Source organism: Cucurbita maxima, unplaced genomic scaffold (genome assembly GCF_002738345.1).
Source record: "Cucurbita maxima cultivar Rimu unplaced genomic scaffold, Cmax_1.0 Cma_Scf00004, whole genome shotgun sequence".
In the NCBI taxonomy this organism is placed as follows: domain Eukaryota; kingdom Viridiplantae; phylum Streptophyta; class Magnoliopsida; order Cucurbitales; family Cucurbitaceae; genus Cucurbita; species Cucurbita maxima.
The window spans coordinates 3604429-3619989 of NW_019272020.1; the positions used below are offsets into that span (position 1 = coordinate 3604429).

The following is a 15561-nucleotide window of genomic DNA, read 5'->3' on the forward strand; positions in this document are numbered from 1 at the left end:
ATTATTTTTTTAATGAAATTATCATTTAGAATTCATTAGATGACAGCAATTTCATGGACGAATTGAATTTAAACGCTCTTATTTTTTAAGTCAAGACTTAAATAAACTAACATTCAATTGAATGTGATTTTTTTTAAAAAACCCAAAAAAATAGAAAGTTGAAAAATTGAGAAAATAAACTGGTAATGGAAAAAATTGTTTTTTTTATGTAATTATTAAACTTTAATTCATTAGTTATTAAGGAGTATACCAAATTTTGGCGTTTAAATCGAATAATTTTTTTTAATTTGTTGGTAGTTAAATTAAATTATTATTATTATTTTCATTGTGAAAATAATAGCCCAAAAATAACTTTATTTAAAAATGAATATCTATAATAAAATAATTTACAAGAAAAAGAGTATGAGGAAGTCAAATTGAGGGTGTAGGCGCGTGGCGACACAAGAAAGCAGGTGTAGGGAAGAGAAAAATGGAGCAGCACACAGGAGATCTATTTGCCGGGAAAGATCCAGGAGACGTTAAGGTAGTTGGGCATAGAGGGCAAGGTAGGAGAGGAAGGCCCTGGCGTTTCGCCGGAATCAATATTGTTAAGATATCGATGGATATCCATGGGGCGACCTCGTCAATGGCTCTGATTCTGAAACAACAAATCTCATTCTCTTCTATTATCAGTAACCAAACAAACCCCTTTCTCTCTCCTCCCAATCGCCCCCTTCTCTTATGCTCTCTAATCCTCTAATCTTCTTCTCTCTCAACCCCCTCTTTCTTTCTCTTCCCTCCATTTAATCTCCCCCCTCGCCGCTCACTTCGCTTTCCTGCCCCTCACATTACTCCTTCTTGCGTTTCTCATTGGTAATTTCTCTGCGCCTCTCTCATTCTTTCCCTTTCTTTTCTCTCCTTCGTAATTTCTCTGCGCCTCTCTCAGGTCTCTTTCCTGTTAGTTTCATGTTTTTTTATATGCATTTTGTTTAATGTCGTTTGTTTCTCGCGTTTTCGTTTAGATTTGTGGCCGTTTAGGTTCAAGATCGGAAGTTTTTGAAGTGGGGTTTGATTTTTTTGTTATGATTTTTGAAGATCTTGATATTGGTTTGGGTTTTTTTTTTTTTTTTTTTTTTTTTTTTTTTTTTTTTTTTTTTTTTTTTTTTTTTTTTTTGCAGGCCGGGCATTAGGAGATGAATTGAAATCTTATATTGTTAGATATGAGTGCTTGATTCGTCTCTTTGATGCTAACCTGTTTCCATTAGCAAACCCGAGAATACACCATTATGTCCGGACCGTTCTTTTCCAAACCAGGTATATGCTTCCAATCCCTTCGGTTTTATTTGTTCTTCCATTATGAACCGTTCCTCGTTTTCTTTTCTTTATTGTTCTTTCCGTTATGAATCTTTCCCAGTTTCGGTTATGAATCTTTCGTTTTGGATACAAGAATTTTGCAAGAATGTTCAGATGAATGAACATTGAAAACATAGATTGGATGGTTTCAGGGAAGAGATTGTTGGAGCTGAATAGATTGAAAACATAGATAACTTGATTGGATAGTTTCAAATTATAAAAGATAATCTCCCATTCTTTTTTTTTACAGCTCTTGATGGATCTGATGTTGAGAACTCCGAGGATGAAAAGAATTCATCCATTGGGTCCTTCAAGCAAAAGGCAGTTAGTGCCTCCTCCAAGTTCAGACATTCTATGATAAGAAGGGGCAGGAGAAGTAGTAAAGTCGCATCTGTGGAAATTGAAGATGTGCGCGACACAGAGGAGATGCAGGCTGTTGATGCCTTTCGCCAAGTGTTAATATTGGAGGAACTGCTTCCTGCCAAGCATGATGACTATCACATGATGCTCAGGTTCTGTTGATCATCAACCAGAACCATATGTATTTTTTACTTTTCTTTTCAGTTTTTATGTTGTAGTCTTAAAAAACTCCTTTGGACATAGATTCATGAAGGCCAGGAAGTTTGATATTGAGAAAACAAAGCAAATGTGGTCTGACATGCTCCAGTGGCGTAAAGAATTTGGCGCTGACACCATAATGGAGGTATTTGACGTAGTGTATAAGAATTACCTGATTTTAGAACTCCTGAATTGAACTCACTGACATTTCTTCAATTTTTTGGTCTCTGCTCAAGGATTTTGTATTTGAGGAGCTGGATCAGGTCTTAGATTACTATCCTCAAGGGCACCATGGTGTAGATAAGGAAGGACGGCCAGTATACATTGAGAAGTTGGGAAAGGTGGATTCCACAAAGTTAATGCAAGTCACTGATCTTGATCGCTATCTCAAGTACCATGTACGGGAGTTTGAGAGGACATTCACGGTCAAGTTTCCTGCCTGTTCAATAGCTTCCAAGAAGCACATAGATCAAAGCACAACAATCTTGGATGTCCAAGGAGTGGTACGTATGTCCAAATTACTATTTCTAGGGAATAATTAGTATATGATACTGATGGGCACTCACTTTGAATAAATTTTGAGGCCCTTGTTCTCTATGTAAAACTGATTTGATAGGGACTTAAAAGCTTCAATAAGACCGCTCGGGAGCTCATCTCCCGCCTTCAGAAAATAGATGGCGAGAACTATCCAGAGGTATTGTGGAACGTTTGGTTTTCAGTTTTATGTAATGTTCATTTTTGTCTTTACCAAATCTGTGACTAAACGTGAATGCAGACCTTGAATCGTATGTTCATCATTAATGCCGGTTCCGGATTTAGAATCCTGTGGAATACTGTAAAATCTTTTCTAGATCCAAAAACCACTGCAAAGATCAATGTAAATATTCTTCTCTGATATCTGTTTTTCAGAGTTGAATGTTGCACAGGTAATTAATTAGTGACTTGCCCAGGTTCTTGGAAATAAATACCAAAGCAAGTTGCTGGAAATTATTGATTCCAGGTATGCTTCTTAAGAGTCAGTAAACTTTCACGAATAGTATAAACTTCACTCTTCCAATGATTAGCTTGAGACTTTTCTGATATATGTTGCACCAGTGAGTTGCCAGAGTTTCTCGGAGGCACCTGTACCTGCGCCGATCAAGGAGGATGCATGCGTTCTGATAAAGGTCCATGGAAGGACCCAAATATATTAAAGGTCCCAATTGATATCTCCACAAAATGTTGTTTTCCATCTTTGATTAATGGGCATCTGACTTTTACCGTTGCTTAGTTTTTTAAAAATAATTGATGGACTTGCAGATGGTCAACAATGGAAATCATAAATGTTCAAGTAAATCTGGGGACAACATGGTTTATTTCCTTAAGCTTCGAACTTTTGTCTTTCTGGTTTCTTCTTTTGAGTCTCCATTTTGCTTCTTAGTTCTTCATAATTGATGAATTATTTTGGTATTTGTTCTGTAGGGGAATCACTCACCTGATGTTAAGGGTGTCTGCTCCATCTCTCATTTGAAGTATTCACCACTCTCTCCTCTCCATGAGGTAAATGTGCAAGAATTCAGGATTTGTTTGATATTGATGGCTTTTAGTCTAGGATGTAAGAATCTAATGTCCTCTAGAATTACAAGCAAGTATAATACAGACTCGATTTATCTCTGTTCCTTGGTGGTGGGTTTGATCATTGCATGTGATAGAAGATTTCAAACTGGATGGGTTGACGATAAACTCATGATTTTCATGAATTTCTTTGCTGGTAGAATCTATTCTCTAGAGATAGCTTAGCTGACAGAAGAAAAAACATGATAGGTTCCGATTATCAAGAATATTCAAGTACCTTACAATGAGGATTGTGTCCCGGTGGTTGATAAATCTGTGGATCTTACATGGAAAATGGTGTCAGAAAAGAACATGCCTGCCTCTTCCAAAGGTATATTATTTTATTTAGTTACTCAATTTCATCTCACATTGTAGAAAGCATTTAGATAATTTTTCTCCTCCTTGCACCAATGGGTTTTCCTATAGCTGGTTCAGGGGAAGGCCCTGGGGGTATTAAATCTAAGGTTCTTGCTACTATTGTGGCCTTCATAATGGGAATTTCTGCTACGGTGAGATTGGCTCGCACCATGCCAAAGAAGCTCTCTAATGCCTCCATATACTCCAAACCGATTTTTAAGGGTCAGGGTCAGCCACCTTTATTTGAACCATTGCCTGATTACATGTCCACCGTAAAACGCATGGCTGAATTGGAAGAGAGAGTGAATAACCTATGCAATAAACCTGCTGACATGCCTCGCGAGAAAGAGGAGCTTCTGAATGCTACAATGATCCGCGTTGAAGCCCTTGAACAGGAGCTTACCACATCCAAGAAGGTATCAGTTACTATTCCTTTAACTTGGCTGCATAGTTTTTTTTACCTCTTTTCCTCAGTGATCATCAGTAGTTGTTTACATAGGTTTTGGAGGAAACAGTGGCTAGACAAGCAGAGATCTTTGCTTATATTGAGAAAAGGAAGAAAAAGAAGAAACTGGTAATCCTCTACTACTACTTGACCAACAACCATATCATTGTTTTACATGTGAGAGAGATGTTCGCATAAATTTTGGTTGGGATATTTATTGTATGCAGATTCCATTCCGCTGGTGAAGGGATGAAATGGCAGCCATGAGCAGCAGTTGGGCAATCGCCCCGAACGCCGTCTCTGCACTCTCTGTGTGTTTGAACCAGAAAATGTAAATCAAAAAGTTTCTGGTGGAGTTGTTTAAAATTTTATGTACACATTTATTTTTTGATGTAAAACTGAATCCGTCCAAGATTAACCAAAAGAAGAAGAAATCCCATCCTCAAAAGTAACGGGGGATGTAAATTCATGAAGTTTCTGCAAGAAATGAAATGCTGCAACACTTGTGTTTTACAAAGCAAATGCTTTGAAAATGGGAAATACAATCAAAAAGCTTATTATTTGAAAATGATCTCACTCACTCCACCAAACAACCATTATTGACACTTGTTCTTCTTTCTTAAACTGAACTGGAACAGGCTATACAACGAGCACAGCAACAAGAAAAACCCCATTAAATTCTCATCAAGAATTGTGGTCTTTCTTTCTTTCTTTCTTTCTTTCTTTCATCATGCAATGGGTTGTTCTCTATCTCTCTCTCTCTCAATCGAAACCATGAATGAATGATGCGCAGGAAAGAGGCATTAGGCATAGCCCTCTGCTTCTAAGATCCTGCCTTGGTTTTGTTCCATCCTCCTCGATCAAACCCTGCAAATTTGACAACTTCAGATAAATCTATGCTCTAGGGTTCCTTTCACTACAAAATCTATTTTTTATTGTCAGTTCCTAAAGAGCAAACATATAAAACAAAACCTTATCTTATTTTATATCTATTAAAAAAAGTACATAGAAGTGGTAAAATAGGATCTAAGAATACGAACAAATTCACATTATGAAAGAAGTTTATGAGTAAAACAATATTTATTATCTTACAGGCTGCTGCTGTTTTTGGTAGGGTTTGCTCTGAGAGGACGCCAAATATGGCATGCTTAAAGTCTGCACACCATGAAGAAACCAGTTATCTAACGCGGGTCGTTCTAAAAACTAAATGACTATCAAACGAAGATCGTATCGGGTTGATAGAGAATTAAATCACCTCGACTTGGTCATGAAGAAACTGAATGTAGCCTATTGCTTCGGTTAGAACTGAGGAAGTGTCAGTCTGAAAAAGATTGTTAATTTTTGTTTTCAAATAAAATCAAATGGTAAAAAAACTGTAACAAAGTTATGGGCAAATGGGGTTATTTTAAGCATCAAAAACAGCATAGTGGGTTCTGAATATCTGATAAAGGAAAGCATTGTAGAAGATAAAGGGTTTATATATAATATATATATATACCTTACCAAAAGGTGCAACCAGCCTTTGAAGTGCTGAAATCCTGTCTCCCAATTTCTCTTTTCTCACCTGCCAGATTATCAAAATTTCATTAACCAAACTTTATAATTACAAACACTTAAAAGGGTCAGTTCTTAAATTGGATTCAAAACCATACCTTTAATGGTGGGCATGAAGATCTGGAGGAGGAGCAGGACTTCTTCGATTCTGGATTATTACTGCACTTTTTAGGCACAGACAAGCTGTTAGCTGGCCTCTTTGCTCTTCCAACACTCACTGATGAAGCCTGTAAAAATTGCAATTTAGTAGCTTCCTAGGATCAAAAGACAAGAATATGAAGAACATGAAAAAAGATACAAACTTTGTTGGAGCTGTTTGATGGGCTGTTGTTATTATTCATTGAATCTTGCACATGTTCATGATGATTCTGATGAGCATAGCCAAATACCGCTCTGTTTTTGTTAAACCCACTTGAATAATTTGAGAGAAAATCCATATGACGATGAGCAGCCTGTAAATTGTAGCCCATGGTGCTTGAAAATGATGAAGAAGACAACAAATCCAACGTTGAAGTACTGCTATTCCTGTAATAATTGGGGTTGGATCCAGCTGATAGCCCTTGGAAACCTCCATAGCTTGCAGGAGATTGAAGAGAAGAATAAAGAGTTGAAAGCTGCTGTTCATTGGGCTGTTCTTGTTGGTAAGTTGATGAGAAATTAAACAATGGATTCTCATTCTCATTCTCCCTTGAACATGGTATGCTTTGATCCACCAAATAATGGTTATTGTAGGAATCTCCATCCCTGCATGACCATATGTGTACCAAAAAATGAGAAAAATGAATGAAAATTCTGAGGTTTGCATGCATGATGAAAGTGATTTAGGCTTACAAAATGATGTTGGGGCTGCATTCATGAGTGATGGGAGCTGTTCTTGGAGCTGATACCAAAGAGGAATATCCAACGAATAGTTCTTGAAGCTGATGCTGAAGATTAGCAGACTCCATGGGTATGTATGACCTAGAAAGAGAGTAGTGAATATAATGATTAAAGGAGAGATGAAATGGCCTTTTCTTTTCTCTTCTTTTCCAACTTTATAGTATCATATGGAATGAAAGTTCTTCAAAAAAACATTTGCTCAAAAGAAAAAGGAAAACAGAATAATTTGCAGACTCAGGATAACAACAAAAACCTTAATGCTTTTAATGGGATGCCTTTGGGTGGATGCTTTGTTTATTATTAACTTCCCTCTACTCTCTCTCTCTCTTCCCATTTCCAATATATATATATATATAAAACTTCTTTCCAAGAACCCTATCTACCCTCTATTTTGGCTGATATCAATATCATGTCACCATGCATTATTGTCCTTATTGTCCTAAATGAACCATTACATTTTCATTGGCACGAGACTTTTTCGTATCTCGACATCTTTACCAAATGTTACACATGGGTTGTTAATAGAATATGCGTTCATGCTCTTTTTTTTAGTTCCATTATAATAGTTCAAGCCCACCTATTGTTTTCTTTGAATTTTTCTTTGAGGGGACTGTTAGGAGGAGGGTTTCCATACTCTTATAAAAAATGTTTCGTTCTCTTTTCCAATCGATGAGAGATCTCGTACATCCACTTTCTATACGTGTTGTACTAGGTCATGCCTGTCACGAATATGATCTTTCATCCTTTGGACCGAGACTTAAGGCGGAAATCAAGGGTATGGGTTGTTATTATATAAGCTTAATATTACTGGAAAAACTTTTCTTCTCTCTTGTTGTGATGAACATAATCACTGGATGAAGATGGTGCTGTTATCATATGATATTTTAAGGTTTTGTTTTGTTTTGTTTTGTTTTGTTTTGTTTTTCCTCCAAGATTTCAGTTTGTTCTTAACTTTTGATAAATGGTAGGGAAAGGTTAACCAATGATTTTGATCTTCCCTTAATCACGTAGTAATCGGCAACTTTTGCATTCTTTTCTCTTTTGGTGTGCTTTTTGATCAGCTTACTTTAAACAACCTAATGTATATTTATTTCATCCAATATTTGTAAAGCAAGACGAGGATATGATTGAGTATTCATTCGCATCTCAAATTTTCATCCTTAAAAATGTTCTTCTTTAGGGTTCATCTTTAATAACGAGTCAAAAGGGTTCAATTTTTCTATGTTTTTATTCTCATTTTGAGAATCGAAATTTTCGCACAATAAAAATGACTTTCAAACATAATTTTTCTATCTCACCCCACAATACCCACATAGCCCATCTTGTTCGATTACTTAAAATTTATGGTATATATGAGTTAGAGGTTCAAATCTGATAGAAATCACTAACCTCTACAATGATAAGATAGTGTCTACTTTAAGAATAAGCTAGAATAAGCTTTCATGGTTTTGTTTTTGGTTTTCTCAAAAAGATCTGTATCAATAAAGATAGTGTTTCTTACTTATAAATTCATAATGAACCTCTTAATTAGTAGACGTGAGACTCTTTATCCTTGAACAAAGTACACCATAAAACTTCTGTTGAGGTCTATAGAGACTCGACTTCAAACAAACAAAGTTGAGTCTTTTTGTGATGGGTTGGGGTCATATGGTGCAGAAAGCGGTTGGTTGTGTCTCCTCCATTAACCTTTTTGCTGCTCCATCTGGGTGTGTGTGTTTCTGAGATTACTGGGAAGTCAACTGAAATATTTAAATCCCACTAAGGCTCCTCACTTTGAGTCGGCTTTAAAGCCAAAGAGACAAGGGAGGTGGAGGTGGAGGTGGAGATGGAGATGGGAGGTGAATTCATAATATAATAGTGCGCCCTTCTTCAAAAGAGTGTACAATAATTGCAGACGCAACACAACACCCATAGGGATTCCAACATGCTTTTTGTAAATTCCATGTCCTCTCTCGCTCTTCCCTCATTAACTCATTCTTTATTGAACAAACACACACAAGGAGTGGTACTAGACCCCAATTGGACTCCACTTTCTATTCTATTTTTATACTTTTAAAACCAAAACCCTCTCGCTCACATTATAACAGACACTGATTTAGTCTCTATTCATGTTCACTTCCATGGACCCAAAAGTGGTGACCTTTTTTGTGGTTTGCACACCCCAACGCCCTCAAAACAAGGACTCAATTACTCAACACATCCCACGCCTTTTTACTTCCAAAACAAAACTTCATAAAGAGCCCGCATTTTCATGCCCTCTGTCTCTCTCTCTCTCTCTCTCTCACAGAGATTTTGTTACCATTTTAAAACTTTCAACAGATATTTTTATTTATTTAACCTAAATTACCCAAATTTTATAAGAAAGTAAGGGTAATTTATGTCACGAATCACGACTCTCCATAATAGTATGGTAATTTACTTTGAATTTCCCAAAAGATCTCATACTAATGAGACTCACTCTCAATAATCCAGCTCAATAGTAAAAATTGTTCTACCATTTAATATATATTATTAAAATGACGATCAATATGAGAAATTCATTTATGAGAATAACTTTAATGGTAAATTCAATTTCTTTTTTGCTTGGATTTTATAAACATTTAGTGTCGTAGGCTCATAGACTCTAGTCTTTACAAATTTTATTACCGTTCATTTATTTTAATATATATTAAATGAACATATTCATTTATGAGAACAAGCATAACTTTTTGTTATATTTTCTAAGCATTTACGGTTGGCGGAGGTTTATTGAGTCAATCTTTACATATTTTATCACCGTTCAATTGATTTATTAATACATATATATTAAAAGAAAATATAAAAGGCACCAAGTAAAATATTTGGGCTCATGTGGCCCATAACTTGATTATAATTCTAGGCCCATTTTTACAAAAATAAGCCCATTAGTAGCTTCATTTCAGTAGTTGCTCAGAACATACGATATTAATTATTATATTGATGGTTTAATTCTTTAGCTTTAAAAAGAATAACAATAATAAAGTAGACAACAAATTATTAATAGTATGGTAAGAATAATTAAATTAAATTAAAATTAATATTGTTGATTTCATAAATTTTGTTTTATTTTATAATAAAAGAGAAAATAAAAAATGGGAAAGAGGAGTATTGGTGGATAAGAAAGAGGATGATTTTAAATATTATTTTTAACCCAATAATAATAAACTTTCACATTAAACTAACTCGTCACTAACTTAAAATAATCGAAAGCATCCAAAAATACTTGCAGTTGAGTTCCTTTATGAATGGATTTTTCATTTTCTTGTATGACAACATCGTGATTTAAAATTTAAATAATTATATTGGATGACGTTGTAGATTCAAATCATTCGTCACAATTTGATCTAATTAAATCTTTTAAAGAACGTGTAAGAACCCACGTATTTAAGAAACGCAATGAATATGTCCAAAGGTGAATTTACATTATAATAAGGGAAATAATAGAAAGTTGGAGGGCATTCCATTTGTTTTGGAGTCATAAAGTGAAAGTAGAGTAACAGTGGAATGGAACAAATAGAGCGCGCACATGGCCGCCCCATCACGGGCGCCGGTTGCACTCTTTCAGTCCCCCCTTTCGCATTTCGGGACACACAGCACCCCACTTACAGATCACTCTTTCCCTTTGTGTCCAACATCGTTTAGGCTACATATTATAACTTTAATATATGCTCGGATTGAGTAAAATCCAATTGAAAGTAGCATCTGTTCTGTTCTGTTCTGATGTATTGCTATAAAACCGCCATTAACCAGCCTGCTTCCATCCCCTATCTAGATCTCTATCTTCCTACATTTCTCTTTTCCTCTGATTGAGTACTAATTGCAATTCCTTGTGCCTCGATGATCCAAACTACTCATGTCTCCGGTTGTCAGTGAAGTTCTTCTTTCTGGGTTTATCATAAACTCAACTCTTCGCCGGAGAACCCATTTAGTCCAGTCTTTCTCCGTCGTGTTCCTTTACTGGTTCTATGTCTTCTCATAGACGACGATCCTACAATTAATCCATTTCGCTTCGTTTGGTTATTTTTCATCTTTTTTTTTTCTGAATCTATCATATTATCGAAATGGGTTCTTCAGGTGGGGCTTCATCTGGGTCGGAACATGATCGGGAGGTGAAGAGGAAGCGGCGGAGAATGCAGTCCAATCGAGAATCGGCTCGGCGATCTCGACTGCGCAAGCAAAAACATTTGGACGATCTTACAGAGCAGGTAACGCTAAATAGAAGCAAGCCCATCTTGTAAAAACTCTACCCTCCTAAGTTTCTGACTCGGGCGTTACAGGTGAGTCGACTCAGGAACTACAACCATGAAATGGTGGCGAGCTTGAACGTGGCGGCGAATCTGTGCGTCAGCTTGGAGGCAGAGAACTCGATCCTCCGAGCTCAGATAGCGGAGCTGACCCGCAGATTGCAGTCTCTAAACGACATCGTAATGTTTATAAACTCGACGGAGGTTTTCGAAACATTCTTGGATGTTGGCGATTTTAATGGATTTGAAGACATGTTTTGAGAACTGAGGGTGATCTGTGTGTACGGACAAACTGCAGCGGTTGGTTTTTGCAGTCATTTTTTTTTTTTTTTTTTTTTTTTTTGATTTTGTAGTTCTTAAAATTTGTTATTAATATTTAGTAGTTTTTGAAATTTATTATGGAAATATTGTAGTTTTTAATTAACATAAGAACCCTCAGTCTTTCAATTATTATTTAATGCATCATCTATATAAATATGTTACGTATATCAAAAAAATACAATACTTCGATATTTGGTTTGGATAATAAAATTTTAAAACTATAATAATTTTAAAAAAAAGTCATTAAAATTTGTAACTAAATAATTAATTCAATGATATGCCGTAGACACGTGCTTTTACATAAAGTCATAAACAATATTTTAGATTTGAAAGCGTGACAAAAAAAATAAAAAACAATATGCAAAATCTTTATAATGAACTTTTTTTTAATATTAAAAAATCTAATTAAATACAAATTATGAAATTTTTACACCTAATTAATTAAATTTGAATAATTTAATTAATTAAACTCTAAATTTAGATAAATTTCGTAATTTATTATAAATTTAAATAAAATATTGCAATTATGGTTCTTGAATGAAAAAAAGTGGTACCATATCATTTCAATGAATTTAGTTAAAATACTTGTTAATATACTTTTAATACATTTTTAAAATAATATTAATGATTAGTTTATAAAATATTTTTCTTATTAGAAGGTATTATTATTCTCTTGTTAAAGTTTGAAAATAAATTTAGGTATTATTAGTTTTTTTTAATAAACTTTTTTTTTTAATCTGTTTTAAAATATATAATTAAATTTGATGATTGGAGTTACCCTCAATTCATTGTCGCTGCCGTTCATCAAATTATACGAACTGCGCGCAGAAATTCAATTTAAGCGGGTAGCATTGCAGACTTGCAGTGGTGCTCGTGAAATCAAAGCATGCCATCAGAACTCGATTCAGTCGAAAGCCCTAGAAAATGGCGCTTCACATGGGAAGCGCAATCCCATATACCAACCCTACGTTTATTGCTCTTCGATTCCTATACCAATCCTTCTCTTCAATGTCAGAATCTCAAGGTTCATCTCAATCTCCAGCAGTCCGTAGTTTGTGTGGCTTGGTTACAAGACGTCGAAATGTCCATTCGAGTTCCTATGCCTCCGGTTTTGGTTGACGCTGAGTCGCCTCTGAGTTTTAGAGCTTTCGAAAACCATATTGAGGTCAAGCTTGTCTTGCTTCTTCCGGTTGATCACCCAATCATTCTTAACTTCGACAATGTGCTGGACTTCTCCGAAAAGCGAGGACATAACAACTCCAAGGCGTTGAAGCCACTTTCAATGGATTATGGTGCGCTGAAATTTTTAGAACTTTGCTCCGTGTCTTTTGATACTCGCTGCGTTTTCCCTTATGCTTTCTAACAGTTATGATGACTTTGACAGTTATGCATTAGCATTTGCTAAAGGTGCTAAATTTAAAACTTATAGCCTTATGCTTTCTGTCTGCCTCTGACGTGTATGATCATTATCAAAGTGTGATAATTAATTACAATGCTAAATTGCCAGAAACATTGGATTTTCGCTATGTTAATCATTTACCATCTACTGTTTTTCCATTACCTTGTTAGTTTTCCTGTTCTGAAATGCTTGTGTTTCTTAGATCAAAGCAGTTTATCACGCAGTGGTGGCGTCCACTTTTATTGCAGAAATTGTTCTTTCAGGCTGAGTGAATCCCCTCTCAGGTAGCAAATTGTTCGTTCGTACTATTGACTGGACTTAATTTACTAGAGCAGTTGGTGTACATTTCACACCAATCCATAAAATTTTGATTTTGACTTTCACAGTTCAATATGTATGCATGTAGAAATTTTGTTGAAATGCCATCAGTCAACTGGCGAGAGGTGGCTGATAACTGGTTTGGGACTTGCTGCTGCTCCTTCGGGGGGGTAAGCGAGAAGCTGGTTACTAGGTACACAAATTCCTATAGATGTGCAAAGGGTGTCTGCCTACTCACTTTAACGACTATTACTCTTTCCAAGGATGACCTTATTGGACATGCGTTCCCAGACTATGATGGGACCCGAGAACTCAAGGAAGAATCAGATTTCACTGATGGCAATTGGTTAACTGAAGCTAAGCAAGAATCACAATGTAATCATACATCTACAGGGGAGGTAAAATCTAAGCAGTTCAATTATAAGAACCTTGTTGCAAAGACGGAGGGTAATGCTTCTGTGAAGGGAAGTGATGAAGTTGATTCACCTCTTGTGACTTCAATTCCTGACTTACATCAACATGGAGAAAGTAATGTACTTCATGATCTTGATAGAGATTGCATGCATCACACATGTGGCACATATGAGCTAGACCCAAAGCCTCTTAATACTGTAGATGTTTCGGACGATCAGATATCCTTTCTTAATGGTTTTCTTGGAAATATCTTTATGGCTAGACTGTCAAATCTTTCAGCAGATTTTGAATGGGCCGAGTTCTTTTGCCCCCAGTGTTCAACTCTGATTGGGGCTTACCCTTGCAGAAATGGCTGTGGGCCTACAGATGGTGGAGTTCGACTCTTTAAATGTTATGTCTCAACATGTTTATCAACTGAATCAGAAAATTTGTTCAGGTCAGCATATTGTTGCGTCATGCCTTTCTTTGATGTAATTAGTGACTTTGAGATATTTCTTGTTTCATTGGGTGCTCAAGATTAGCCGACTTATGCAACAGGGAGTACACGTTGGAAAAAATGTTTGCATCTCAGCTACTGGAAAGTGCAAATGAAGAATCATCATTTCGTACCGTGGTTAAGGAGTTGAAAACCAAGTCTACCATGCTGCACATTGTTCTCATCAATTCAAATTCTTGGTCGTGTAGTGGTTATTGTTTGGGTATGGAGGACACTGCAGAAGTTGTTCCAAAGGTGGATTTAAATCCAATCATCAAGGTGCTGTTCTCAGATTGCAACAAAAGTGCGGAATCTCACCTAAGGTTGATAAAAATTACTCTTATTTTTCCTTCTTGTGTGATGACAGTAGGATTTAGTATCCTTATAGACAGCTATTTAAAACGGTAGATCACAGGGGTTCTCATTTTCTGTAATTTATCTCTTTCCTGTACTCCCTTTCCTTTCTTATATCGGTTCATGGTTTTATGATTGGTACATATTTCTCGTCGATGCATTATGTACCCTGTTTTTACTGTATAAAATGATGGTGAATTGATGATTGAATTTAAAATGCAGGAAACTTGAAGAGTGGGTGACAAAAGATATAGCAGAAGAAGTTTTTATGTTAGCCCATCAAATAGAGGAATTAAATGAAATCCTAGTTTCAAGAAATGATACACTTCCATCTTCATGTTCTTCCCTTGATGGTTTGACTTTGACATCTATTCTGAGGTAATATTTATCTCATCTTCTTTGGATTCGTACCCAAATCATGCATAAGCAAGATTTTCTAAGATGTAACTCGATAAAGATGAGTAGCAACGTTGAAGAACTCATTGTATACCGTGTCTCTGCTACTTTGAGGAGGCACCAGCCGAGCTTGTAAGGACTTATATCTGTTTATCAGCAAGCTATACTGTATTGCAGGAACTTTATTAAACGTGCTGGCTTACCAGGTTTTGAATGTATTTCAAGCATGGACTATTTTATTTTATATATGAAGCTAACTACATGTCTTGGAACCTGCTTGGTCGTGGCATTAGTCGTCCAGGTGCTCGACTGTAACATACTCTATAATTTATGTTGGCATCTTAGTCTGATTTGAGTGAAGTTGTTACAGAAGCTTCCCACAGCGCACAGCTATGAGGGGATGTCAACTAATTATGCATGGACATTGAAACCTTTTATTTGTAGAGAAAATAGATTATTTAATGCTGTCTCTGCTTAATCTCATGTTTAATCTTCAAGTTTTTTAGGATGGTTTAGTTCTTTCTTTGGTTTCTCTTTTTCCTCCTTGGATTTCACGTATCTATTTTGACATCTTCTTGAGCTAAGGAGTTTGCTGATCGTGAGCTGCGAGAAAGTTTCACATGAATTACTTTTGTTATTACATTTCTTAAGCTTTTCCAACTCCTTAAAAGAATGAAGATGCCATTTTCGTTTGTTTGGTCTTTGTGATATGAAAAATCAGTGAATCGAATTAGAGATGCACAAATTTGACGAACCGAAGTGAATCAAACTGAAATTTTGCTTTTCGTGTATCGGTTTGGTTCTAACTATGACTAAATAAAAGAAAAATGAGTTCCAAATTGAATTGAAAATTTCAAGGAATCTAACTCCGTCTTTAAAGTCAATTAATTATACATTAGACATT

At 35.8% G+C, this 15561-nt stretch overlaps 4 protein-coding genes across 4 annotated transcripts; 3 read left to right on the plus strand and 1 right to left on the minus strand.

Annotated features, from left to right (window-relative positions):
* Positions 1-442: 442 nt before the first annotated feature.
* On the plus strand, positions 443-4704 carry LOC111478428 (phosphatidylinositol/phosphatidylcholine transfer protein SFH3-like). The gene is made up of 15 exons (XM_023122681.1): positions 443-852; positions 1158-1293; positions 1583-1844; positions 1936-2035; positions 2127-2393; positions 2507-2584; positions 2666-2767; positions 2841-2890; positions 2986-3085; positions 3190-3240; positions 3352-3429; positions 3694-3814; positions 3910-4256; positions 4340-4414; positions 4513-4704. The coding sequence occupies exons 2-15, from the start codon at positions 1266-1268 to the stop codon at positions 4528-4530; spliced, it is 1677 nt and encodes a 558-aa protein (XP_022978449.1). The 5' UTR covers positions 443-852; positions 1158-1265; the 3' UTR covers positions 4531-4704.
* Positions 4705-4815: 111 nt separating this feature from the next.
* On the minus strand, positions 4816-6857 carry LOC111478480 (transcription factor bHLH133-like). Its single transcript, XM_023122756.1, has 7 exons — positions 6671-6857; positions 6142-6583; positions 5938-6066; positions 5784-5849; positions 5541-5606; positions 5378-5440; positions 4816-5152 (listed from the first exon to the last, which is right to left on the minus strand). The coding sequence occupies exons 1-7, from the start codon at positions 6784-6786 to the stop codon at positions 5048-5050; spliced, it is 987 nt and encodes a 328-aa protein (XP_022978524.1). The 5' UTR covers positions 6787-6857; the 3' UTR covers positions 4816-5047.
* Positions 6858-10422: 3565 nt separating this feature from the next.
* On the plus strand, positions 10423-11431 carry LOC111478515 (bZIP transcription factor 44-like). Its single transcript, XM_023122808.1, has 2 exons — positions 10423-10941; positions 11014-11431. Exons 1-2 carry the CDS (start codon positions 10798-10800, stop codon positions 11239-11241), a joined length of 372 nt encoding a protein of 123 aa, XP_022978576.1. The 5' UTR covers positions 10423-10797; the 3' UTR covers positions 11242-11431.
* A 654-nt stretch (positions 11432-12085) lies between these two features.
* On the plus strand, positions 12086-15126 carry LOC111478431. Its single transcript, XM_023122684.1, has 5 exons — positions 12086-12593; positions 12903-12984; positions 13107-13868; positions 13970-14230; positions 14484-15126. Exons 1-5 carry the CDS (start codon positions 12188-12190, stop codon positions 14641-14643), a joined length of 1671 nt encoding a protein of 556 aa, XP_022978452.1. The 5' UTR covers positions 12086-12187; the 3' UTR covers positions 14644-15126.
* Positions 15127-15561: the final 435 nt, after the last annotated feature.

Coding starts and splice junctions, on each gene's coding strand:
- LOC111478428 (XM_023122681.1), top strand. CDS start 1,266: ATGTCCGGACCGTTCTTTTCCAAACCAG. Junction 1,294..1,582: donor ACCGTTCTTTTCCAAACCAG/GTATATGCTTCC, acceptor TTTTTTTTACAG/CTCTTGATGGATCTGATGTT. Junction 1,845..1,935: donor GACTATCACATGATGCTCAG/GTTCTGTTGATC, acceptor CTTTGGACATAG/ATTCATGAAGGCCAGGAAGT.
- LOC111478480 (XM_023122756.1), bottom strand. CDS start 6,786: ATGGAGTCTGCTAATCTTCAGCATCAGCTTCAAGAACTATTCGTTGGA. Junction 6,584..6,670: donor TGCAGCCCCAACATCATTTT/GTAAGCCTAAAT, acceptor ATGGTCATGCAG/GGATGGAGATTCCTACAATA. Junction 5,153..5,377: donor ACCAAAAACAGCAGCAGCCT/GTAAGATAATAA, acceptor TCAAATTTGCAG/GGTTTGATCGAGGAGGATGG.
- LOC111478515 (XM_023122808.1), top strand. CDS start 10,798: ATGGGTTCTTCAGGTGGGGCTTCATCTGGGTCGGAACATGATCGGGAG. Junction 10,942..11,013: donor TGGACGATCTTACAGAGCAG/GTAACGCTAAAT, acceptor CGGGCGTTACAG/GTGAGTCGACTCAGGAACTA.
- LOC111478431 (XM_023122684.1), top strand. CDS start 12,188: ATGCCATCAGAACTCGATTCAGTCGAAAGCCCTAGAAAATGGCGCTTC. Junction 12,985..13,106: donor CTGAGTGAATCCCCTCTCAG/GTAGCAAATTGT, acceptor GTATGCATGTAG/AAATTTTGTTGAAATGCCAT. Junction 13,869..13,969: donor GAATCAGAAAATTTGTTCAG/GTCAGCATATTG, acceptor CTTATGCAACAG/GGAGTACACGTTGGAAAAAA.